Raw genomic sequence first — 25,740 nt, forward strand, 5'->3', positions numbered from 1 at the left:
CAATTCAAATGTAAACAGTACCCAAAATGTAGTTATACCTAGTTTCACTAACTATCTAGCTTCTCTAGTCCATCCATCCTCTGATAGGTCCTAAAGGCTAAAGGGGTTATTATGTGGTTAATGTTAGCATTACAGCATCTATTGCTAACTAGCAAGCTAATCTAGTCCAATCAGACACATTGCGCAGTATGACGAATATTCTCTGAAAGTTCATGGAGATTTAGAGTTTTGGAGTGGTTATTCTGTGGTTAATCTTAAGATTGTATGTACGGTTGCTAACTAGTACACTGGATAAACAAGTTACTTTGGAAGCACAGACAACACTAGGACGGTGTTTTGTAATGCAGGGAAAATCATGAATCGTGAACTCGGAGCATGAGAAGTCTGGACGAGTTGATGACTTTAGTACAAGCAAGGTGGCAGCCATCTTGCAAGCCTCTCAGAGACAGGGAGACAGAGAGACAGACAGGTGAGCCTCCTATTGTCTGTCTGACCTCTCTCACGACCTCACAGGTAGAGAGGCCTCGTCCATTTACCCGAGCAAGAGGATGTTTAGATATTTGGCTTTGTCAAGGTTCACCGGAGCTCAGGTGCCACTAAGTGCTGCGCCACACACACACACACACACGACAGAAAGGTAAATGGACTATCACTCTGTTCCTGTGAGGTCATGTGAGAAGTCAGGCAGATGACAGAGTGATGCTGTTGATGGAATCACAGTTAACAATGTGTGATTTTTTTTTTTAACTGGTTAAACTGGAAACAGAGCATTTTTTTAGTCCAGAAAGAAGCTTAAAAAAAGGTCTTTTTTGTGTGTATTTGCTGTTTCTCTGTATCTTCTGTGGCAGGTCTGACTCTGTTGTTGTCGTGCAGAAATCCATTGTCTTTGAGTGGAATTTAGACATTTTTTTTGTTTTGTATTGGTTGAATTTCTTTATAAATGATAATAATGAGACAGCAGCAACTTCCGTTATGTCAGCAGGTCGCAGATTTTGGGTTGTTTTGCACGTAATTAATGTCATAAATCAGTAATTTAATGAGAAATAACTGGCAGTTTGGGTTAATTTAAAGAAACTGTGTCAGATATACACACGTTTGTTTTGACTTTATTTAATTCCTTCATTGACCAAACAAAAATGTTGAGTAAAATATTAATTATTCCTTGCCTCAGAGGCTGCTTGGGGCCCCTTTGGTGATCAGGGGGCCCCCTCAATAGTGTGTGGAGAAAAAAACATATATTTAGATATCGAAATAGTGTAGTTTTATTTTGGAGCCCACTTTTGTGATTCAAATTCAGCTCAGGGCCCCATAAAGGCCTGGGCCGGCCCTGCTACAACAGATCATTTACCAGACTTTCCCAATTCCCATTAATTCCCGTAAATTTGAAAAATTGCCAGAATGTTTGCGTTTTAGAGGTTTGTTTGTTTGTGGTCAAACACAAATGTGTGTAGCAAACTGTTGTTTATCTTTTTCCTCTATGGGAGACGGGAAGACGTGAACCCCCCCCGCATCCACTCATTCCGGGGTGGGGGTGGAGGAGGAGCCCCCTCCCCTCCCGCCGCCCCCGCCCCTCGAAACACTGAAAGAAAGAAAGAAAGAGCAAAAGAAGACAAAACCAGAGCGAGGCCTCACTGTCACAAAACTACACAAGTGCCCTTTTTCCCCCCGTCTTCGGAGTTTGTCTTTCTGCAGGCGGTGGACATTTGAATAATCGTGTGATATCCATCAGTTTCAGCCCGAGGAGACGGGGGAGAAAAAAAAAGACAAAGCTTCATCTATCTCTTTATGGGGAAGAGGGAGAAAAAAAACAACCATACAACAGTTTTGGTTAATGCATCCGTCTTTTCTTTCTGTCTTTCTTTCGTCCCTGTGTCCGGACACGTCATACGTGCCTCTTTGACTCCTCTGTCCACAAACACAAAATCAGCTCAGAGATCTGCGCTTATGCCATTTAAATGGTTCCTCTTTGTGTGAGCGGTGACTCACCTGAGAGGGAAAAATTTCCCTTAACCAGTTTTACTGTTATTTACAAAATCTCCAAACATTATAAAAAAAAATTGTACATTACTTTAAAAATATTCAACGTTTTTGTTAAATAATAATAAAAAAAGTCTTCTCCAAATACAACCTTTCGCAGAGCAAGAAATGGACTTATAAATGATTATTTTAAAGTCCATAAATCAACAAAGAACGGTGTCAAATGCTGGTACAAGTGTCTTTTTGTCTTCTTAGATATAACAAACTAAACTGCATTAGCTGTGCTGATAAAACAAAAACATAGACAATAAACTATTATCAGAGTAAAGTTAACAATAATCCACTATCAGCTAACAGGGGGGCACATGCTCATTATATGAGCAAAATGTGCTAAACTACATGGGCATCAACATTTGCTTCACATTTTAACCCTGTATAACTTATCTCTCTACATCAGCTAACAGCGCACATGCTACCAGAAGCTACATATTAGTTAAAATAACCTATAACTTAACTATAATTTAGGTATAAGTTGTGATATTAGCAGGAATAGGAAATAGGATGTATGTGGAAATAGCTAAAATAACACTGGACATTACAGTGACTGAACATCCGCAAACAGAGCATCTGCTAACTAAAGGTAAATAATACTGAACGTAACTATTAGTTAGTGTTAGTTTTGTATATTAAAGCTACCTAGCAGTTTTGCTATGTTAGCAGAAATATGTTGATTCACATTAGCTAGATGTGGAAAAAGCTAACGTTGCAGTAGCTAACAGTACATGATAAAATACAGTACCCTGCCTGGACAGGACCAAAGCTAGCATTGGCTAGTTGTGCTCAAAACTACAACGATTACAGCTAAGAAGAAAAAGCTAACAAGCAACGTTAGATACTTTAACTACATTTTCACGTAGTTAAAGAAACATTACGAGGACACATGAACCAAGTATTTCATTCTGTAAACATGAAAAACCTCACTATTCTTCTGTAAATAGCCTCTATGTTTTCACTGTGTTTATTTTTAGCTACATATACACGTATGACCACATGCAGAGAACACGTCTCCGTCCGGTTTAGTGAACAATTCAGCGTGTGAAAACGCTGTAGTAGATATATGTCTGCGTGTTTACGCCAATAAATTAAATGAATGGACAGTGCTTTCAAACACAGTGTGTGTGTGTGTGTGTGTGTGTGTGGAGGCTGTAAAAACCAGTGTGCCGTAACACTGTTGGTCTGCCCAGAGTAAAGGAACATTCTGCTAAATATGAGGCCAAACAAACCTCCTCTGTGCGCCTGAACTACCTGTCGACAGAGTTGTAAAGTTACGCATATACATTCACACATTAACAGGCTTTATGGTGTGTTGAGAAAGTTCCTCAACACACACACACCTTCACTGTGTGTGTGTGTGTGTGTGTGTGTGTGAGAGAGACAGAGACAGTCTGTCTCCATACGAGGTCTCCCGAGTGGAAAGACGCTACCTCCTGATGGTTATCACACACACACACACATACACATAGATAGCGGAATATAAGCGGACGGGGTCAGATAAGGAAAAGAAAAGAAAAGGACGAAGAAGGTTGAATCTGCACACAAACACAATAACACACCACAGACGAGGTACCTGTGTCTCCTGGACCATCAGAGACTCTGAGGTCACCTGGATTTGACTCACAATTGTTTCATTGTTTTTATTGTACCCATGTGGCAAAATCACATATTTCCTCCCGTAATCCTGGAAATTTAGAGCAATTCATTCATTCATTCATTCATTCATCCATTCATTCATTCATTCATTAATCCATTCATTCATTCATTCATCCATTCATTCATTGCTTTCTCTCTTTCTGGTAACTTCCACTCCTGTCTTGTTTCTCACTTAGGTGTGTGTTGACTCATTTCTCTCACTATTTGAAGCGGGAGTGATGTGTGTGTGTGTGTGTGTTTGTGTGTGTGTGCGCCATGATGAAACTTTCAGTGATATTCTTTAGTTAAAATCCTGGTATCTCTATATTTATGACATATACTGTGTATATCTATATATATATATATATATATCAACTACCAACCTCAAACAAGTGCGGTTGCCAATAGTTAACTGAAGATTCCTTAAACTTGCTAAAATTTAGCCAAAGGAGAGCTAAGCGTTAGTTAGAAAGTCACTTAATGTCTGCCAAATGATAGACACAGGTTAGCCAAAGGATAGCAAAAGCAGTACTTGCTAAATGCTAAATGTTACCCAAAAGACAGTTTAAATTTAGTTAGAAAGTCACTAAATGTTTGCCAAAAGATAGCCAGTAGTTGGCCAAGTGTTATGATAGCATAGAAACAACAGCCAAAACCTGTTCAGAACTACACGTTAGCTTTGTTTTGGCTAACTTTGCCTGAATTGGCAAACTTTTAAACAAAGAGTTTATTTAGAAATAGCAAAGAAATTGCTAAACATTTTCCAAAGGTTAGTCAGAGAGTCACTACATGTAAGATAACACACAAAAAAGCTAAACGTTAGCCAAAACAACGCTAACATGTAGTTTGCCAAAATGATAGCTAATTGTCAGCCAAGTGTTTGCTAAATGATAGCAAAGACACGACAGCCAAAATGCATTCAGAAAGTCAACAAATGTCAGCTTTATTTTGGCTAACCTTCCTTTAATTGGCAAATTGTTTGCCAAAGGTTAAATAAAAAAGCTAAACAATTCACTATATTTTTGCCAAAAGATAACCGTTTGCCTAAACAACGCTAAAATGTAGTCTGAAAGTCACTAAAAGTAAAAAAACAACTTGTATTTTGTTATTAAGTCGAAAAGTTAATTTATTTTTCATATTTTTGATATTTCTTTGTGACTTTATTTACACAACAATGTGTGTGTCAACAAGGACGGGCGACATTAACGCTCACTTCCCTCTCTCTCTGTGTTTGTGTTGGCAGTGATCTGAGTATGAATAATCTGACGACGTTGTCCAGCGGAGGTTTGTCGAACCTGCACTTTCTGGAGGAGCTGTGAGTGACACACACACACACACGTGCTACAGCCCAGCGATGTGTTCATGAACCCTGGTTGATATGAGTGTCCGACACGAGGACGGTGGGGCTCAGATATCTGTGAGGATGTGATATGTAATCCCATCTGTCCTCACCTCAGCGTGGCTGGATTATCACCTGCGCCGCAGCTGCAGCTTCAGCCTCTGACGACCCCGTGAACGCTTCAGCACACAACACAGTAAATAATTTAATAAATAACACACACACGCACAAAACACAAAAACAAACATGACGAACCTGCCGTCATGTCAGAAATCTACTTTTATGTTTGATTAATTGCATTTATTTCTCAGATTAAGTCACATTAAAGGCTGAAACCTACATTTATTGTATGATCAAAGTGTCATGCCAAAAATAAAATGTCAAGAAATACAAATTTAATTGCCGCAAGGCGGCTAAACTTAAACCTGAGTCGCCGTGGCGACGGCGGAGCACACGGCTGACCTTACAGGGACCCCGAACACGACTCTGTTTTGCTGTGCCGCTCGGCTGCCAGCAATGTGTGTTCCTACGTGTGTCTGCGCGTGTGTGATATTTGTCACCGCGGTGCAAGAAACGTCACTACGGCGATAGGACACCGCAGAGGTGCATGCTGGGGGAAACTGGCTGAACTCTGCGTGGCCTCAGCAAACGTCATGTTTACTGGAAGGTGACCGATCTTTGATTGTTGACACATCACTGATGCTGTACTCAAACTATTTCATTGATTATAATAATGTGTGTCATCATTTTCTATCAACTCTACATTAAATATGGGTTATGTTCATATTTAGTGAAGAATTTAAAGGCATTAATGAAACTCCTGGTTGCTCGTGTTTTGTTGGAGTTGCTAGTGTTTTGTTGGGAGTTACTAGTGTTTAATTGGGGGTTACTAGTTGGAGTTACTAGTGTTTAATTGGGGGTTACTAGTTGGAGTTACTAGTGTTTAATTGGGGGTTACTGTTTTCCTGGGGTTGCTAGTTGGGGTTGCTAGTGTTTTGGGAGTTACTAGTGTTTAATTGGAGGTTACTAGTGTTTTCCTGTGGGTTGCTAGTTGGGGTTGCTAGTGTTTTGTTGGGAGTTACTAGTGTTTAATTGGAGGTTACCAGTGTTTTCTTGGGGTTTGCTAGTTGGGGTTGCTAGTATTTTGTTTAGGGTTGCTAGTGTATTGTTCGGGGTTACTAGTGTTTTATTGGAGATTACTAGTGTTTTGTTTGGAGTTACTTGTGTTTTCGTGGGGGTTACATGTGTTTTCTTGGGGTTTGCTAGTTTGGGTTGCTAGTGTGTTATGGCCATTATGGCCATTTCTCTTGAGGACCACCTACAATACCTCAAACGCCCACTAGTGGACTATGACTAACACTTATGGAAGTGCTGGTTCACGGTCTGAATCTCCTCTCAAAATTGGCTATTTGGAGATTGAGATGTTGTTTCCATGGATACGTCATTTAGACAGGTCGTGATTTGTGTGTTGTTCTCTGTCTCAGGCGTTTGGCGGGAAACGATCTGTCGCTCATCCCCCGGGGAGCGTTCAGTGGCCTCTACAACCTCAAAGTGCTGTAAGTCTGTCCACACACACAATCACTGCCAATCAATACAGTATGTCAATATAAGCTATTGATCACACACACACAGTTGAACAGTCGTTGAATGTGATGTTTATGATGGGTTTTTTTTGTTTCTTTATTTCCTGTCAATTACGTCTTTCCAGAATGCTCCAGAACAACCAGCTGAGGTCTGTCCCTGCTGAGGCGTTCAAGGACCTGCACAACCTGCAGTCACTGTGAGAGACACACACACGCACACACACATGGACGAGGACTGGTACAATAATGTATACAGTACTCCAGTGTTCTCTCAGTCTGAACAGCACACAATAATTATACTGAAACTTTACCTGTGTCTGTGTGTGTGTGTGTAGATAAGCGTATAAGAATGGCGACGTCCACCGTCTCTCCCATTATGTGAAGTCCCATCCTCGTCTTCTCTCTGTTCGCGAACAGAGGACTTATTGTAAAGGACAGACAGGCTTTGAAGTTTGTGTCCCTTTGTGAAACAACTCACTCTCCCACACCAAAGTCCATGGAGAAAATCAGTGATTTTAACATCACAGCACACAGGAGTTGTTGATCCACTGCTGCCTCCATCACTAAGTTCAAATGCGTTATTTTGTGAATTCGGTATTGAAAATCCTTCGTTCAGATTCACCTCAGTGACACAAAGTGACCACACGAGGCAGCAGTAGACCAGCAGCTCCTGTGTCCCCCTGAGCTAAAATCACTGATTTTCTCTATGGGGTTTGGTGTGGGAGAGTGAGCGCTTTACAAACTTCAGTTTCCTGTTGGAAAAGTCTGTCTCAGAGTGAGATAAAGACGTGAACATGTTCTTAAGACATTGTAGACTTAATAGTGGTGTAAAATGTTTGAGGTTGACCTTTTATTTTACTGTCGAAAATCTGGTTCTAGGCTCAGAAGGAGGGGGAAAAAACACATCAAACTCTGACAGTATGTGTCAATTCCTCATGAAACACACTTAAACTATCCCTTAAGGACTTTGTAAATTAAATTACCCATTATTAAAAGAGGTTGTTACTTTAAAGGTCTAGGAGGAAGTATATTCCGGGGCTACCGGGGTAAAATTAAGAGTTTTGTTTAGTTATTAACAATTCACTTGGGTTTAACATAAACACTGACCGTGTCCGGACCAGTAGTCCTCATGGAGACCAAAATCTGGTCCTCATGAGGCAGAACCTGATTTGTGAGGAACTGTTTAAGTTTAGGGCTAAGATTTGAATTTTAGTTGTGTTTAAGGCTGTGTTTAGTTTGTGCAAATAAATGGAAGTCAATGTCGAGTCTAAAGAAGTGTAGCTGTGTGTGTGTGTGGCACTGACACACACACACACACACACACACACACACAATCCTCTCAGCATTAAGTATGTACTCAACAAAATACCTCTATTCTCCCTGAGAGCTCATTAGGCAGCGACGGAGTGGCAATCGGTCTCCAGTGCTGCTCAAACACTCGACCTATAAGATTCCTCTGCAGCGGCGTCAGAGGATTTCTGGACGAAGTGAAAGAAAATAAGAAAGGAATCACACACAGAGTAGATAATTAAAGCTGTAAATCAGAGGGAGAAGACGATCAATGATCTCGTTCTTTGGGCGATCCGAAGAAGTTTGACAGAATTGTCGTTCAAAAACACATTTTCACATTTTGTGCTCCCACTAGCCGCATAGCAGCAACGTCCGCCCTCGACTTTCGTCGGACCTGTATGTGGGTTACCACGGCAACCACAGCCGTGGCCAAAAGTATGCTAGCGGGAATAGCACCTCGTCTCTATTGGTTGTCTTAATCTTCTTTTTAGGGCCAATCTTTTCCCAATGATAACCTGCACTCTAAGTTTGTGTCAGTATTATCAAACAACACACAAATTGCAAATAAAATATTGACGTAATTATTCAAATTATTGTATTTTATTTGGTTAAAAAGGCACTTTTGTTTTTTTCGCTTGTTCTTTGCACTCCCAGGTTTTTTTTTTGCGATTTTTGACCTTGGGCGGGGCTCAGGAAGCTAACAAAAAAAACAAACAAAAAACTTCCCAAAAGGTATATTTTCAAACAAATGAAATACCATGAATTTGATTACATCGATTCATAAGGTGTTGCTTGCTTCATGAAAAGTGGAATTTGAGCTAATTCCATAAAGTTATTGGTGGCCTCTCTCTAGCGCCACATGATGGCCATTGTGTGGGTGTGTGTCAGTGGTTGTTGCTCAGAATTGATTTACTCACAGTGTCAGTGTCTCTCTCTCTCATCATCACAGACGTCTCGATGCCAACCACATCTCTGGCGTTCCCGCCGGCTGCTTCTCTGGCCTGCGTTTGCTCCGTCACCTGTGGCTGGACGACAACGCCCTGACGGTGGTGCCCGTGGAGGCGCTGCGTGACCTGCCGGCGCTACAGGCCATGACCCTCGCCCTCAACCTCATCAGCCACGTCCCCGACCACGCCTTCAGCAAGCTGGGCCGCCTGGTGGTGCTGTACGTCCTCACACACACACACACACAACACAACACACACCTGAATTACTCACCGTGTTCTCACAATCATAATCGTTTGTGTCGTCTGATCCTGGCAGCAAATGCTGTGATGGTAGTCTTGAGACAGGAAGTGATCGCCCATGTTTTGAACTTGAGCAAAACAATTTGTGTGACGCAATGTTGTGAGACTTTCCTTACGTCCCAATGTTGTCTCAGGAATGTGACAGTGTGTGTGTGTGTGTGTGTGTGCGTGCAGACTGTTGCTAGGATCTGTTTAAATTTGACCGTAGCAGCGACTGTCCCTGTCCGTCTGTATTAGCACCTAATAACATGCAAAACACACTTTGAGTGTGTGTGTGTGTGTGTGTGTGTGTGTGCGTGTGCGTGTGTGTGTGATAGCATTCAGGGCGGCAGCATTGAAGTCTGCTGTCAATTCTTTTGTCCAATCGTCTTGAAGCTAATTTGCATGAAATTACCGAAGGATAAAAAAGCTTCTTGAGAGGCCCCGGGGGCCCCTTTTTTAGAAAGCAACACACACACGGACACACGGACACGCACTCTTTGTCTGCTTCATTAGTCCATCAGTCTCTCTCTCTCCACAGGCATCTCAACAACAATAGGATCGTTTCCATGGGAACGAGCTGCTTCCACGGACTCCACAGTTTGGAGACGCTGTAAGTTTCTCTGGGTGTGTGTGTGGGGGGGGAGGGGAGCTGCGGCACTCAGGGTTGAGTTGGGGTTGGGGTGAAAGGTCAAGCGATGACAGAGAGTGAGAGAAGTTTAATTTATACTCTTAATGAAACATCATAACAAGTGTCATAACAAGTCGCATAAAGAGCGCCCTCTGGTGATGTTGGAGGAATTACAGCTAAAAGGCTGCGCTGATCGGATCGTTTTTCTTCCCATTCAAATTTCATCTTTACAACATTAATTGATAAATATCCATGTACAAGCGATAAGATATGTTGTGGTTTTCCCCACGGCTCAATCCTGGGGCCCATACTTTTTTAAAACAACTACCCGTTTCTTTGCAGTGAAGGTTACCATTGTTACCAAACTGAAATCTTTCTCCTAGAAAGACATTTACCCGCAATTGCACAACAACTACAACAGCAATAGGAGGCGTCCTCCCTGTCTCTGGACTTGCCCAGACAATGTATTATGCAAACATTAATATTTTTCATGTCACACCAAGTTAGAGAGAGTTTGTTGCTCTTTCTGTTTTCCTTGATTTTCTTTGGTTTCCGGTTTTTGTTTCTTTGTACTACTTCCTAGTTAAGTTTGACTTCCTGTGTCTTCACCTGTGTCTTGTTGATGTTGCAGTTTTTCCATGTGTTTCCCAGTCTTGTCTCCTGTGTTTCGAGGTTTTTCTGTTTGTGTCTTACTTCAAATTGGTTTGTAGTTTGTTTTATTAAAACACTCGGAATTTGAATCTAATCGATTGCTATTAAAAGTTCTGAATGAACATTTGTTTAAGGTTTAGGTTTAAAAAGTGCCATCAGGTCAGTGATTCTACATAAATCAGGGTTAAAATGTGAATACCTCGACCTTGAGACGTGTAATAGCAGTTGTCCCGATGATGGAAGACTCCGCTAATGTCCGTTATTGATCAGGTTCATGAGTGTATTTGTTTTTCATCGATCTCAGTTTCATTGCAGCGAGAGCATTGTTGGGTATTAGCTGCAGTCGTGGCCGGATTAACCTGCGTATGTTTATGTTGTGTGTGTTTAATGTGAGGAATGTGTGTATGTCTGTAGAAATGTTTCTGTTTTCTCAGTCAACCAGAGAAGCAGGTTTAAACACACAAACACACACTGCCTTCATTTGGAAATACTTCTGTGTGTGTGTGTGGGACAGGCTCTGTGTGTGGCCCTGGCTGTATGCTAATCATAATTACTATTCACACACACACACACACACATGCTGCCTGTGTGTGTGTGTGCGTGTGCAAGTAGGTTGTGTACCTGCGCCATCAGCAATAATAAACCGCAGCAGAACGACGTGTTCATCTGAAACCACAAACACAAACACAGACCGAGGAAACGGAAATGAAAACAGCAAAAAAAAATAATTGACTCAAGCGTCTGGGCTCACGACGTAAAGAAAAACACACACTCTCATGTGGCGGCCGTGTCTGCGTCTCCTCTACTCAATGGAAAACGCAAGAGAATGTCGCACTCTAGCAAACATCAATATGAGTGTGTTTTTGTTGATGTTCGATCATTGTCCCAAATGTCGCCCTCCTAACACACAGCAAACAACACAGTTGTCATTATGGAATAAAAAAAACAACAACAGGAGGAAGCTCCAGCAGCGTTTGACTAAAATGTTCTATCATGTTACAGTAGAGGATAGGAATCCTTGCATGCGCCCTCTGCTGGTTTCTTGGGTGAAAACTGTAATGTAAAAGCAGCTCATCAAGACTAGAAAAGCTCGTTATAAATACAGACCATAATACCAACTCTTCTTCTTCTGATTTTATTTGGTAGTAACAAAGACAGTTAGAGGAAATGTAGTGGAGTAAAAGTACAAGTTGCTAGAAATGTAAATAACAAAGTAAAAGTACAGACTTTTACCAAAAAATGTACCAAAGTTTTTTTTACAAAAAGTGTCACTGTTTAGCAATAATTGTCAGAACAACAACCAAAAACACTCACTCTTATTGATGTTTTGGTCTTCGTTAATCAATAGCCGTGTTTCCACTGAGTGGAATGTTTTGGTTTAGTACAGTACGGTACGTATTTCTTTTGCGTTTTCATTAGTAATTGAACCAAAATAACCAACCCCCCCACCATTCTTTGACACCCTTCCCTTGGGGTACCAAAGTTGAATGGTACAGTACAGTCAGGGCGTAGCTAGACTGGCTCCACCCACAACAGTCAGCCGATTGGGCGTCAGAAACCCATCACTGTAAATATGGAACATGAAAGTTGAGGCAATTATAAATAGTCTCATAATCAGTTTGAAATTGCGTTCTTCTGTGGCACTCTAATCACGACCGGCCGTCGATAACATATTTAGAAATTAGGAATCACAAGGTTCTTCCAAACCGTCCTCACACGAGCACAAACACACGCTGAAGCAGACTGAAGCAATTTCTATTTAATGGTGTGTGTGTGTGTGTAATAGCCACCTGTGTCCCAGAGATGGATGGGAGGAGCTAATTGAAGCCATGTGTGGATGAATGGATGAATGCCGTCGTCTCCGGTGATGAAAGCGACGACACAAAGACGGAGACACAGTAAAAATGTTTCTTTAATAAACTTAAACGTCGGAAAATGGAGGGACTAAAACGTGACGCTCCGAACGCAAACGTTGACGTGACACGCTTTCCCCGATCTGGAGTCGGCGTTCCCACATCCCAGCACTCCCGTTCAGCTGTCGTTCCCGGTAACACAACCGACGTTCCATGCTACAAACACGGAAACAGGAATATGAGTGAAAATGTAGCGTTCCAACTCTGAAGGTGATATTCCCTGCCTGCCTCTAGGTCAGGGAATCATCAGTCAACAGCAGGGGATTTCCTGTATTAAGATCGGTTTTCCAAGTGTAGAAGGGAATTTTCCCTATTTTAGAGCAGACTGATTTAACCAACTGTTAGAGCTGATTTTTCCCACTTAAGATGCCACTTTTCCCTATTTAGTGCTAATTACTCCGAGTTTAAAGCTGATAATTCCCACTTTAGATCTAATTATTCCCAGTTTAAAGATGACTATTCCCAATTAAGATGCCACTTTTCCCACTTTCGAGCCAGTTTTTCCCAGTTTAGATCAGACTATTCCGCTATTACAGCCCATTCCCACATTAGATCTTATTATTCCGATTTTAGAGCTGTTTAGCCCCGCCTTAGACCTGACTATTGCAACTTAAGACCAGTATAAAGTTTTTAACAATTATCTGTCCACTCCCAATTTAGTGCTGGTATTCCATGTCGAGACGTAACGTTTTCTATTATAAAGATTCCAAGTTAAGGATACTATTCCCTCCCTCTCTCTGTCTCTCTCTCACTCTCTCAGGGATTTGAACTACAACAGCCTGGTGGAGTTTCCCACGTCCATCCGCTCGCTCAGTCACCTCAAAGAGCTGTGAGTCCAGATCTGCATTAATTTCAGACACAGAAATCCAGGACATTTGGAAAAACCGTAACTTCTGTCTGTCTTGTCCTCCCCCCTTTAGTGGTTTCCATAGCAACAGCATCCAGTCCATCCCGGAGCACGCCTTCACTGGGAACCCGTCACTCATCACCATGTAGGTACCGCCAAAAAATATGGAAATCACTCACTTGGTTTTCTACTTGCAAACTCTTCGGAGCTTCCTGTCGTTGTGTGTGTTGTGATAAAAAGCATGACTTCTGTCCTGGGGCTATCACTGGCCCCGCCTTTGTCCTTATTCGCCCGATCTCATTGGCACGGGATGTGCACACGTCCAGTACAGCAGCCGTCCTCCATTTATGGTGAAACATCGGGATGGAGAAAGAATCTCAAAGCTAATGGTTTGTCGCAAACGTGGATCACATGATTCCGGCTTAAGCAGCTAAAATAATAATAATCATGTTTTAGGATAATTTGCTTGATTCATTCGCCTGCAGTGAAATTGTGCATCTTGATGAAGTCGTAAGATGTATTGTAGCTCCACCTCCATGAAAAATAAACTCCTCCCACTTGTCAATACTGCACAAAATGGCAAAAAAAATTAAAAACAAGGATTAAAGAAAATTTGACCATAATTTTCTTGATTAACCGAGTTTTTGTTTGGTCGGTAAAATGTCAGAAAATGTTGAAAAACGTCGAGCCGATTGTTTCCCAAATCTGGAAATGATGGAATATCTTGTTTTTATTTCCCATGTTAAGGATTTATTTGTTACTTAAATAAATTAAGTAACAAAAATTAACTTAAATCAAACGCAAATAAACGACAGATGATAGAAGCTGACAAAAATCAGACCATCTGAGAAGCGATTCATCGATTATGGAAATAGCTTTTGGATTAATATCGTAAATCGATTAACAGCCCTCGACCAAACTGAACAAAGGCCGGGATAATCAAACCCAGGTGAAACACAGACAATCATGAAGGAAGACAAGACAGGAAGTGAACTTAATGAGGTACACACAAGGGGAAACTACAAAATAAAACAGGAAACAAGGAACGGGAAACCCAAGGGAAAGAAAACAAAACTGATTATTATCCAACGTAAAGCGTCTGGAGTAAACAAAAACACAATCAGTGAGACTTGTTGATGTTGTCTCATATTAACCTGAACACGTGTCCCTGTTTGGGTTTCTCCTCAGATTCTTCTACGACAATCCGATCCAGTCTGTCGGACGTTCGGCGTTCCAGAACCTGCCGGAGCTTCGCACGCTGTAAGAAACAACAAATATGTAACTTTTGGTTTGGTTTGGTTTTTGTTTGTTTTTTTACTCACAAAAAGTCCACTTTTACATAAACAACATTTTTATCTCAGGTCTCTGAACGGAGCCGCAGATCTCACCGAGTTTCCAGATCTGACAGGAACCAAAAGCCTGGAGAGTTTGTAAGTCTCACACACACACACACACACACAGTGTTATTAATACGCCGGGGTTGTTTTTATTCAACCCGACAGAGTGTAACTTTGTTTTCCTGAAATTAAAACCCCTTTTCCTGCGTCTTGTTTTGACCCATATGTCTGGTTCTGTTTCATAAAAACACCTCCGCTGTGTTTATTTTCCACTCTTTATTTTTTCCCCCCATTTTTTAAACCTGGTTTTCTCAAAGCCGTCGTCGATGTGGTGGAAATAAAACATTCCTCCACCGTTCTGACTCAACGTCCTGAAAAAACAAAACTCTGTGAGCCTTTAATCTTTTTTGATTTTGCAGCAACACAACGTAACAAAGTGAGCGTTTAATGAGCTGTAACACACACACCACACCGAGCTGTAACACACACCATAACACAATCATTTTAACTTTAGTGCACATAAACGCACCAAACCAAACAGACAACATCATTCACCTACAGTAAACATGATTTGAATGCACCTGAATGCATCATCAGTCAATTAGTACCCTCCCAGGCACCTACATGCACCACTACTCTCCAAACGTAGTTCACTGCACTACACTGGGTCTGTACCTGAATGCATCGCAGTAAAAAAAAAAAAACATGATTCATCTTTGAATCTGAACAGATAATCCACTAGGGCACCTGAATGCACCGTTATACTTTGCACAACACAAATCGCACAAATAACTGTTGTTGATGCACCTGAACTCACTGTGTGTGTGTGTGTGTGTGTAGGACCATCACAGGAGCTCGTATCAAGTCTCTTCCCTCTTCAGTGTGTGAGCAGCTCCCAAACCTACAGCTGCTGTGAGTCTAAAGATCAATCAATCAATCAATCAATCAATCAATCAATCAAGATAATTCACTAAATAGCTTAGATAGATAGTATAGATAATTGCTAACTAGCTTAGATAGATAATATAGATAACTGCTAACTAGCTTACATAGATAGTATAGGTAATTTGCTAACTTGCTTGGATAGATAATTCACTAACTAGCTTAGATAGATAGTAGACAATTTCCTAACTACCTTAGATAGATAGTATAGATAATTGCTAACTAGCTTAGATAGATAGTAGACAATTTCCTAACTACCTTAGATAGATAGTATAGATAATTGCTAACTAGCTTAGATAGATAGTATAGATAATTGCTAACTAGCTGCTTAGATAGATAGTATAGATAATTGCTAACTAGCTTAGATAGATAGTATAGATAATTGCTAACTAGCTTAGATAGATAGATAGTAGATAATTTGCTAACTAGCTTATATTAGATAGATAGTTAGATCGATAGATTAGCGTGATGTGTTCAGTGTGTGTAGTAATTATCAGCGCTCTCTCTGCAGGGACCTCTCCTATAATCACATCCAGACTCTTCCCAGCTTCTCCGGGTGTGAAAACATCCAGAAAATGTGAGTTTCACCTTCACTTTCACTGTTTAATTGAACGTCTGTGTCTCTCAGTGTCTCAGTGTCTGTGGATCAGAAACAACAGAAACAACTCTTCACTCTTACAACCAGCGTAAAGACTTATGTAACCGTTACCATGGCGACCAATCAAGTGCAACCAGCTGTGCATCATGGGAATAATTAACATCGTTATGGGTCCGTTCTCAAAAAAAAGAAGAAAAAAAGTTGTAAAAGTGATTGATAAATGTGATGTAATGGTGTGTGTGTGTGTGTGTGTGTGTGTGTTTCAGAGATCTGCACCATAATGAGATAGAGGAGCTGCAGGAGAACACCTTCCATGGTCTGACGTCACTGTGTTCTCTGTAAGTACATGTGTACACACACACACACACTGCTTTCATTATCCCGCTGCAGTGGAAACACACTCACAGATGCAGGTGGTCTCTGCTCAGTGATGCGTGGAGCAGGTTTAAGGACACACACTAGTGTCCTCAAGTCATCTGGATTCCACCAGGAACAGAAACACATGTCACACACACACACACACACACAGAGTTTTAACAAATAAATAAATAAATAAATAAAAAAAAGCTGACACTGTTAAAAATGAAGACATCGCCTCTTTGGCTCCGTATCTGTCTCTGTTATCTCCGCTGTTATGTGTGTGAACCTGTGGTACGTACGTTGCTACGGCGATTTTATTTATAAAATACTGAGTTAAACATGCGGACTATTAGTTAAACCTAGAGCGCACATTATTACAAGTTCCAAATGCAATGCACTTCTTTGTGTTGACGTTGCCCAACTGTCACCCTGTGAACAGACACAAAATGGTGGCACATGTATGCACAAACTTGTTTTTTATGTCCTAGTGAGGACACATCGTAGACGTCATGCATTCCTAACCTTAACCGTGACAACTACGTGCCTAACCCTAAACTTTGACAAAGAGAGGTTTGTAAGTTTTTTGGACCTTACAAAGATCTAAATTCAAGTAAACTTTGGCTGTTGTGGCGGCCAATGCGATGGAACCCAAACCTGATTTCAATTCTGAAAGTTTTTTGGGGGGGTTTAGATCCCACAAAAGGACATAATTGTATTTAAAGGTCCAATGTGTGAGAATTAGTGCCATCTAGTGTTGAGACTTCATTTGTAAAGAAATGGAGGTTCACCTTATGGTCACCACTTCCTTCCTGAAACGCTTCAGGGAACTCTTTCGATGGCCTTCACAGAGCCAGAAACGTCTCACGCTCTGGCCACGTGGTTTGTCCGTGTGGGCTCCTGTAGAAAGATGGCGGCACGAGATGGCAACCTGTGTTTCTATTTATATCGGAACTGAGAGTCACGGGGGCGTTCCTGTAGGAGGAACCCTCCCTTGAACTTGGGAAATTCAGAGTTCTGGCTACCCACAGACACATCGTTCTTCTAAGGCTTTAGAAGCCAAACACGTGTTTTATTTTGGAGTGATTAAACATTTACTTTATGGGTTCATATTTTTGCCAGTAAACCCTTTAATGTGAGTTCAATACAATTAGAGAGGTACTAGAATGACTTTTTCACACATAAAAACATCTGAAAGTGCGATGTGTCGCTCAGCGGTGGAAGAACTCGACGTCCCTGTGATCAATTCTCTGATGTTTTACAGTTCTATCTCTTCTGTTGTTCACTTATTTTAAATGGAACCATGTGCAGCCGCTGACAGCCCACAGGCCGGCGTTCTGCGTTCACACCTGCTGTTAGCATCTGTTCCTGCTGATGTTGACGCTGAACATGAACATGTCTCTGTCTCCACAGCGATTTGTCTTGGAACAGCCTGTCGTCAGTGAAGCCCAACTCTTTCTCGGCTCTGCCCGCTCTGACCAAACTGTGAGTAAACGGCAAAATTGAGCTAAATAAATTGCGAGGACGAGGCCGCTGTGTCAAACTCAGGCGCTGTACACACGTGTGGAAGTTGCTGTGTTTATGGAAAACCTTGTAAAGGAGATTCTAAGGGGGGAAACTTAGACATCCCGTGTTTGTCACTTTCAGTCATTACAATCCCGTTTTGTTCGTCATATTCAAGAGATGAGTTCACATAAATGCTCACCCCATGTACTCATAACATCAGAGTTCTGTGTTCATTCTTTAGTGAATGCAAACGTAATATGTCAAAATTTTGACTTCTTTAAATTGTCAATGAAAACGTTTTCTCATGGATTAGTTTCCACAGATAGATAGATGGATGGATGATTTGCTCACGAGCATAGATAGATAATTTGCTAACTAGCATAGATAGATAATTTGCTAACTAGCATAAATAGATAGATGATTGCTAACTAGCATAGATAGATAGATAATTTGCTAACTACCATAGATAGATAGATGATTGCTAACTTACATAGATAGATAATTCGCTAACTAGCATAAATAGATAGATGATTGCTAACTAGCATAGATAGATAGATAATTCGCTAACTAGCATAGATTGATAGATAGATTATTTTCTGCCCTTGTTTTCATTTATCGTATGATGTAAACATTTCCCCAAAGCTAGCTGGCGTTGCTGGCTTGTCACGACTCATCCATTTGAATGCCAAACATGTAATTAAAAATGCAAGAAAAATACTGGAATCTTTCTGTTTGTCACAGTTTTTTTGTTTCTCATCTCTTTTTTTCTACAGCGATCTGACGTCCAATCAGCTGTCGTCTCTGCCTCTGATTGGTCTGCAGAGTCTAACTCACCTGCGATTGGCCGGAAATGATCAGCTGATGGAGTTAATGCCTCGAGAGGACCTGCCGCGAGTCAGGTGAACACACACACACACACACACACACTGTGTACCTGACGTGAGGCAGTTTATGTCCGCGACCACATGTGTGCGCGATATTGAACCCACAGTCTGTAAATAAACACAGGGGGAAAATGACTTAAACAGTTTCTCGTTAATCCACGGCTCGCGTACCATAACTAATACATGGAATACCAAACAAAACGTTGCCTGATGTGACGCCGCACGGACCTCCGACATGGCTGCCGCTGGGGGGGGGGTGCGGGTGATGACATCATCGACGCCTCTGGCCTCCTGCTCGGAAACAGACATCATATGTTTTTTTGACATCACTGCCCGTGTGTTTTCACACACACACCTCCATCACTCGTAATCCAAACACTGCGGGGGGTGATTTTGCGGAATTTTCCTTTAAGTGGAATTTATAACACACACACACACACACACACACACACCATGTCCTCAGGTCTAATCTGTCTTCATTATGTGTGTGTGGAAGTATTTACGGGGACATTCCAGTGAACAGCAGGTGTAGTAAAAGTGAATTATCCAAGTGTTTGAATGTAACCAGAAATGATGCTGGTGTGTGTGTGTGTGTGTGTGTGTTCAGGGTGATGGAGCTACCTTACGCCTTCCAGTGCTGTGCCTTCATCTCCTGTGAGAGGAGAGGAGGAGGAGGAGGAGGAGGAGGAGGTGGAGGTTTGTCCTGGGAGAGGGACGAGACGGCCGACTCCACTGGGAGAGACAGCGCTGACGTCTCCAGACAAGGTGAACTGTGATGACGACAACGAAAGCATGTCAATGAGATTATCACCAAACCGAACCGGAGACAGACTGGGGACAGACTGCGGTAGAAACCCGAGACAAATTGGAGACAGACTAGAGACAAACTGGAAACAGACTGCCGACTTAAGTGGACAGAAACTGGAGACAGACTCGAGGAGACGACTGAGAGACCCAGACGACGGGTGTGTGTTAACTGTCTCTGTGTCTCTGCAGTGGATCAGGACTGGGACGATTTCCTCATGGAGTTTGACGAAGAACCGAAACCTCAACACTCGGTCCACTGCAGCCCTGCACCAGGTAACACACACACACACACACAGTCCCTGCCTGGAGCTTTAGCGCCACCTACATTTTGGTATAAATGTCCCCTCAGGTCCGTTCCGTCCCTGTCTCCACCTGCTCGGCAGCTGGTTGATCCGCGTGGGGGTGTGGCTCGTCGCCGTGCTCTCGCTCGTAAGCAACAGCCTCGTCGTGCTGTCGGTGTTCTGTTCCCCGGCCACGTTGGTCACACCCCCCAAGCTGCTGATTGGCCTGCTGGCCCTGGTGAATGGCCTGATGGGAGTGTGGAGTGGCTGGTTGGCGGCGGTGGATGCCTGGACGTTCGGCAGCTTCTGGAGGTACGGAAAGCTCTTAGCAGGAGATCGTACCACAGTCTTATATCATATATTTAACGTGTTTGTTTGTTTGTCGCAGGTTCGGGGCAAAGTGGGAGAGCAGCTTCCTGTGTCGGCTCAGCGGCTTCCTGTGCGTGTTTGCGTCGCAGACCGGCCTCTTCCTGCTCACCGTGGCTGTTCTGGAACGATGCCTGGCCGCTAACGTGCGACGCAGCAAGACTCTTGAACACAGAGGTGAGGTGGTCGGGTTTTCTGTGGGTATGTTTTTTTTTGTTTGTTTGTTTGTGTAGCTCCACCTCCTCACACAGGGGGCGCTAACAGCTAAGATTTGTTTGTTACTTATGGTCAGATCCCAAAATTCTTCCATGCGTTGCTTTTCAGACGCATTCATGTCGGACAGTTTAGCTTCTCTGCTCCATTTACAGAATAAAATATAACCAAGATGGTTTTCAGAATTAATCTAAGGCCATTCTAGCACTTCTAGGCTGTATATTTTATAATCAGTTGGGTTTTTGAGGTTTAAGTTTGAACCTGCCCCAAATTTAATGGGTGTCCGTACTTTGAGACACACCTTTCAACCCCCTTAATTTTGAAATGTTTAAACTCGGATGAAAAATGTGCTTAATGTGATGTCATGTCAAGTCTGTGAAAGATCTGAGAAATTCTCCGGATGTTCTGACGTTTCAGAAACAAAGAACAAAAACTAAAGTTAGATTCTGAAAATATGTGCGATAATTGAGTCGAGGTTTTGGTCGCAGTTTACAAGAATGTACATTTAGCTATAGTTAGCGACAATGTAGAATTAGCCAACTCACAAATTCCGTTTTACATTTTCTAATTTCACTCTCTCTTCAGGTCGCTGCTCGTCTCCGATCTCCCTCCGCCTCTCCATCTTCCTGTGCTTCCTGCTGGGTGTGGCCGTGACGCTGCCCCCCCTGGTGGCCACACACAGTAGCACCTCCCTCTGCCTGCCGCTGCCTTCCCCCTCCTCCTCTTCCTCCCTGGCCTTCTCCGTCTCGCTCGTGCTCCTCGACTCCCTCTGTTTCCTCGTCATGACACTCGCCTACACGCGCCTTTACTGCCGCGCTGACAAAGCCCCGCCTCCCTCGGAGGAGGAGGCGGCGCTGACGCGACACGTCGCCTGGCTGCTCTTCTCCGACTGCCTCCTCTACCTCCCGGTGGCCTTCCTCTCCTCCTCCTCTCTGCTGCGCCTCCCCGCCGCCGGACCAGAGGCGGCGAAGGGGATGTTGCTGCTCGTGGCGCCGCTGCCGTCCTGCGTCAACCCGCTTCTCTACCTCCTGTTCAACCCGCTCGCCAGGGAGGAGCTGGCAGCGCTGGCCAAGCGCACCTGTGGGGCTGTGCCGAGGAAACACTGGGGAGGAGGAAGAGGAGGAGGAAGAAGACCAGCGTCCATGACAATGGATTCGACGTACGACGAGGACGCAGAGAAGCAATCGTGTGACTCCACTCAGGCGCTGGTGGCACTCGGAGGCACGGGCGAGGAGGAGGAGGAGAGAGGAAGAATAATGAGCGAGAGGCGACACTCAGTGGCGCTTGTTCCACATTATTAGACACACACACACACACACACACACACTGATATGACTGAGCGGCAGCACATGTAGCAAAGGACGGTGAAAGAAAAACAAACGCCATGAACGCAGCGCGAGTTTCACTCTCTGTCTTGGATGCAAATATTGCAAATATTTTGAGTCTTCAAATTTCCCAATTTATCATCGTTCTGGAAATTCTAGCTGTCGGTCACACTGACCTAAGCTTTAGCATGAGCATTAGCGCAAAGTAGCCGTTAGCCCAAGTAATAAACGCGAACAATACGTGAATAAACGTAAATGTGACGCGAGTACGACTTACGAACACGACTTGAACATTTTTTTTCTGTTCAGTGTGACTGCACCTTCAGATATTCCCGTGGCTTTTATTTTGAAATATTTCATGCTTTGCAGTGTTGCGTTACTAACCGTGCGACCAAATGTTGCAGCTGTTGACTGTGTGTGTGTGTGTGTGTGTTTGCGAGCGTGTGTGAAAAGTGAGGCGCCCGTGTGAGTTTTGTCACCGAGCCTCGAACCGAAAACAGGAACCAGACTCTTACCGTATGTTCAGAAACACAACGGATCCTTCACTTATTTATTTTCTCGTTAGTGAAGTAAAAAAAGGTTTCTACAAGGTCATTTAAAAATAAATAAATAAATAGAGAAATCGGATCAAACAGACTCACACCTCTGTGAGTGTGTAGTGTGTTGTAATAACTGTGACAATCATGTGTAGACTGTGAGAAATGCCTTTGAAAACGATGTTTGTGATGTTTGTATATATTCTCTGTTTGATGATGAGGACTTATTCTCTCTTTCCTTTCTTTCCCGTCTCTCTTGGAACGTTTAAACGTCTGCATGAGTCTGAAAAAGTGCTGCATGAACTTCGTTCACATCCAAAAAACTGTGTGCGTGAGACTTTGGCACAAACATGATGGACGTTTCAGCTGGAGCGCCCCCTGGAGTTTGTAATTACAAGTCGTCAAAACTCCTTCAGAGGATGCGCTCCATTTACACTGGATATTTGCAGCTGGGAGAGAAGTTATCTCCGAGTTGACAGCATTCCAGTTGAGAAGATAATGCGGTTCTACGTGGTATTTTTGCGCAAACAAACGCTGTAGCAACATGTTAACATCAAAAAAAAATGGAATCTGGACTTTTTGCATTGGAAATCCGACTTTAGGCGTTCCAATTGAGTATTCCGACGAGGAACTCGGAAATTCTGATTCCTGCCTTAAGTTCAAATTCAGGATGGCTGCTCTGAGTGTAAAAGTGTAATTTTTACAGGTTTAGCATTTTTGTGTCATTTGGCTCTTTTTCAATGACCCATGTCTTTTTAGGGATATTTTCAAAAACTATCAAGGGCCTTGATTTTTTTCAAATTCACAAACTTTCAAGGATTTCAAGGAAGCTTCCCATGGGTCATCAAAATTCTTTTAAGTTTCTACATTTTTTTTTTCCAGTCCCTTAAAGGTAGCTCCCCAATAGTCCTTCATAATCCTTGAAAGTTTGTGAATTTGGGGGGAAAAAAATCAAGGTCCTTGAGTAGACATCGGCCATTGAAAGTGCTGGAAAGAAGTTCCTCGTCAGAGCAGGTACTAAAAACTATTCTGTGCCTAAACGATATGTTGCTACGCAGTTTTTTTATGTGTAAAATACCAAAGTAACGCGTTCATCAAATGGAGCAGATTAACCTGGAGGCGACTGGAAAACACCAGGGACTCAAGTTCCACGTTCAAGGATTCATCCACATCTCATGGTTTTTTTCTGACACGTGACCAAATACTATGTTGGATCCTCCATGAGAAGAGCACATGTGTCATTTTGGACTTCTAAAAACATGGTACATGGACCGGACTCTGACACCGACTGTGTGACAGTTTTAACTGCTGCAATTCTCTGTGACCAGCACTTAAAAATCATAAAAACAAAAACATAAGCTTTTATTTTTTAATATTGTTCATCTTCATTTCTGTTGTAAGCTTTTGTTATTGTAGTTTGTAAAAAAAACAAAAAAAACAACGTGGATGTAACTGCACTGAGTCGTCTGTCTCTGATTTTTGCTGATTATGTCGAACAAAACATTTTGCATTCAAGACAAACACCGTATTCAGCTGGTTAGCATTGATGCTAAATACTTTTTACATCATTAAAATGCCTTTGTCGCCACATTAGAGTCACGTTAAACAAACTCTTCAACACATCTCATCAACAAATTGTTAACGATCTCCACCAGTAAAAATATAGCCTCTAGTTTTACTTTAGTTAGCGTGCTAAATGGTTAGCCACACTCCTTCCACACCTCGTTCCATGAAGAATTTAGCTTAGCTCAGAAGCTAATTTGCAGAGGGTTTACTTAGCTGTCAATGCTAATATTAGCTCGACATTGATGCTAATATAGATTATGTGAGATTAGCACTTGGTCAATGTCAACCTTAACTCTGTGTTGTGGCTCTATGTTGATGCTAATATTAGCTGTGAATATGTTAACAGCAACGTGTTGCGGCTTAGAGACATTTGTTCAATGTTAATAAGAGAAAAGACAAGATTTACAGATTCATTTTGCATCATAAATATGTTTTTTTATGTTGTAAATTATACATATCAAAACAAACACTTTTACTTTGAAATGGTCCGCAATGTCATCCCCACCCCGGCCTCCTCCTCAGGTCATTCTGAGTTGGAGGCTCCTGCTTTAATAACCAACAAAAGCGCTCGAGCGACGTATTAAAACCCCCCGCTGTCACTCACTCGTGCTAAAAAAAAAAGATGGGAGGCTGAATTTGAACAATTACACTCTGCTCCACAGCAGACGGGGCTGTGTTTTTGTTCATCGTTCCACATCAACACACCCTCTAAGGATCTTAGGACGGCGGTACATCGTCAGTTATTAGAGATGTAAGTTTTTGGTCAAAAAAGCCTGAAAATCATAAATGCCAAATGTCACTGGTGAATCTATTGGTACATATTAGTAAATACTGGTGGTTCTGATAATCATTATTGGTGTATGTGTTGGTGGAATGATACTGAGCCGTATTTTCAGGCTCCAAATCCTCTTTGAGTCCATGTCCGTATCAACACATTTGACTCAGATGAGATTCAATGATCAACAGTCGCGTAGTTTCTTCAGCACAAAGAGGTTTCCCCTCATCTGTGACTCAGCGAGGACGTCGGCTCAGTCGCAGTCGTGACGCCGCGTTCGCACTATTGTCTCGGTGACATTTATAGAAACCTCCGTTTAACTTTTGTTGTGTTTGTGGCCCCAGACGAACAAAACCAAGCCGAGGTGAGTCACACCGAACCTCCTCTAAATCAATCGCACAATTACCCAGAACAAACCGTGACGAGCCGGCGCTCTGACTCACTTGTTCGCTTGTGTTGTGGTGAATTTATTTCACGTTAATTACCTTCCATGACTGTACGAGCGAGCGCTGCAGCGGGGGGAGACACTGGAGCTCTTTGTCCCACGTCTTCTGAAGCTGGTGAACGCTCAGATTCTTAGAGAGTTAAGAGTTTCATTTGATATTTTAAACAATAGAAGCACTCTTTTCCTCAAACATTCCACTGCTGTTACTCAGCTAAAAGACGTGTTAATGAATGGAATAGAACATTTCAATTAATGACATGTGAGTCACTTGGACCATGTGGGACCTACTATTAGTGGACTTGTGGACACAGACACTTGCCTACATAGCTAGTGTTAGCAGTAGCATTAGCAAGAGTTTACATCCAACATCAAACGTCTGTCATTTACTCAAGTTCTTTTAACATACAAAATTAAAATATAAAATAAAATGTTTTATAACTTTGTTCCTCAATATGTCCACTGAAGTTAGCATGCTAACTATAGCCTTGGTGCATCTCATCACAGCAGCATGTAGTACGCAAAAAGTAGTGTGATGTGTTGCCTACATAGCTTGATCATTAGCTTTAGTTTACTTACTAAATTACCAAAGTAAAAAGTAAAGTTCCGGGGTCGGAATTAAAAGTTCTTTCTACAAAGGTTTTTTCCATTTCTATCAT

General features: G+C 42.3%; 1 protein-coding gene across 1 annotated transcript in view; it reads left to right on the forward strand.

The window, feature by feature from the left end:
- LOC122761391 (leucine-rich repeat-containing G-protein coupled receptor 5-like) overlaps nucleotides 1-23,755 on the forward strand; it is a 27,721-nt gene extending 3,966 nt beyond the window's left edge. The window contains exons 2-20 of the mRNA XM_044016638.1: nucleotides 4,910-4,981; nucleotides 6,490-6,561; nucleotides 6,714-6,785; nucleotides 8,828-9,043; nucleotides 9,646-9,717; nucleotides 13,060-13,128; nucleotides 13,220-13,291; nucleotides 14,335-14,406; nucleotides 14,508-14,576; nucleotides 15,324-15,395; nucleotides 15,937-16,002; nucleotides 16,290-16,361; nucleotides 17,794-17,865; nucleotides 18,660-18,785; nucleotides 19,378-19,535; nucleotides 19,767-19,850; nucleotides 19,927-20,170; nucleotides 20,247-20,401; nucleotides 21,023-23,755. Coding sequence (XP_043872573.1) covers nucleotides 4,910-4,981; nucleotides 6,490-6,561; nucleotides 6,714-6,785; nucleotides 8,828-9,043; nucleotides 9,646-9,717; nucleotides 13,060-13,128; nucleotides 13,220-13,291; nucleotides 14,335-14,406; nucleotides 14,508-14,576; nucleotides 15,324-15,395; nucleotides 15,937-16,002; nucleotides 16,290-16,361; nucleotides 17,794-17,865; nucleotides 18,660-18,785; nucleotides 19,378-19,535; nucleotides 19,767-19,850; nucleotides 19,927-20,170; nucleotides 20,247-20,401; nucleotides 21,023-21,738 — 2,551 coding nt within the window. The 3' untranslated portion in view covers nucleotides 21,739-23,755. The remainder of the gene's footprint in view (nucleotides 1-4,909; nucleotides 4,982-6,489; nucleotides 6,562-6,713; nucleotides 6,786-8,827; nucleotides 9,044-9,645; nucleotides 9,718-13,059; nucleotides 13,129-13,219; nucleotides 13,292-14,334; nucleotides 14,407-14,507; nucleotides 14,577-15,323; nucleotides 15,396-15,936; nucleotides 16,003-16,289; nucleotides 16,362-17,793; nucleotides 17,866-18,659; nucleotides 18,786-19,377; nucleotides 19,536-19,766; nucleotides 19,851-19,926; nucleotides 20,171-20,246; nucleotides 20,402-21,022) is intronic.
- Nucleotides 23,756-25,740: the final 1,985 nt, after the last annotated feature.

The sequence above is a fragment of the Solea senegalensis genome, unplaced genomic scaffold (genome assembly GCF_019176455.1).
Source record: "Solea senegalensis isolate Sse05_10M unplaced genomic scaffold, IFAPA_SoseM_1 scf7180000014705, whole genome shotgun sequence".
Classification (NCBI taxonomy): Eukaryota; Metazoa; Chordata; class Actinopteri; order Pleuronectiformes; family Soleidae; genus Solea; species Solea senegalensis.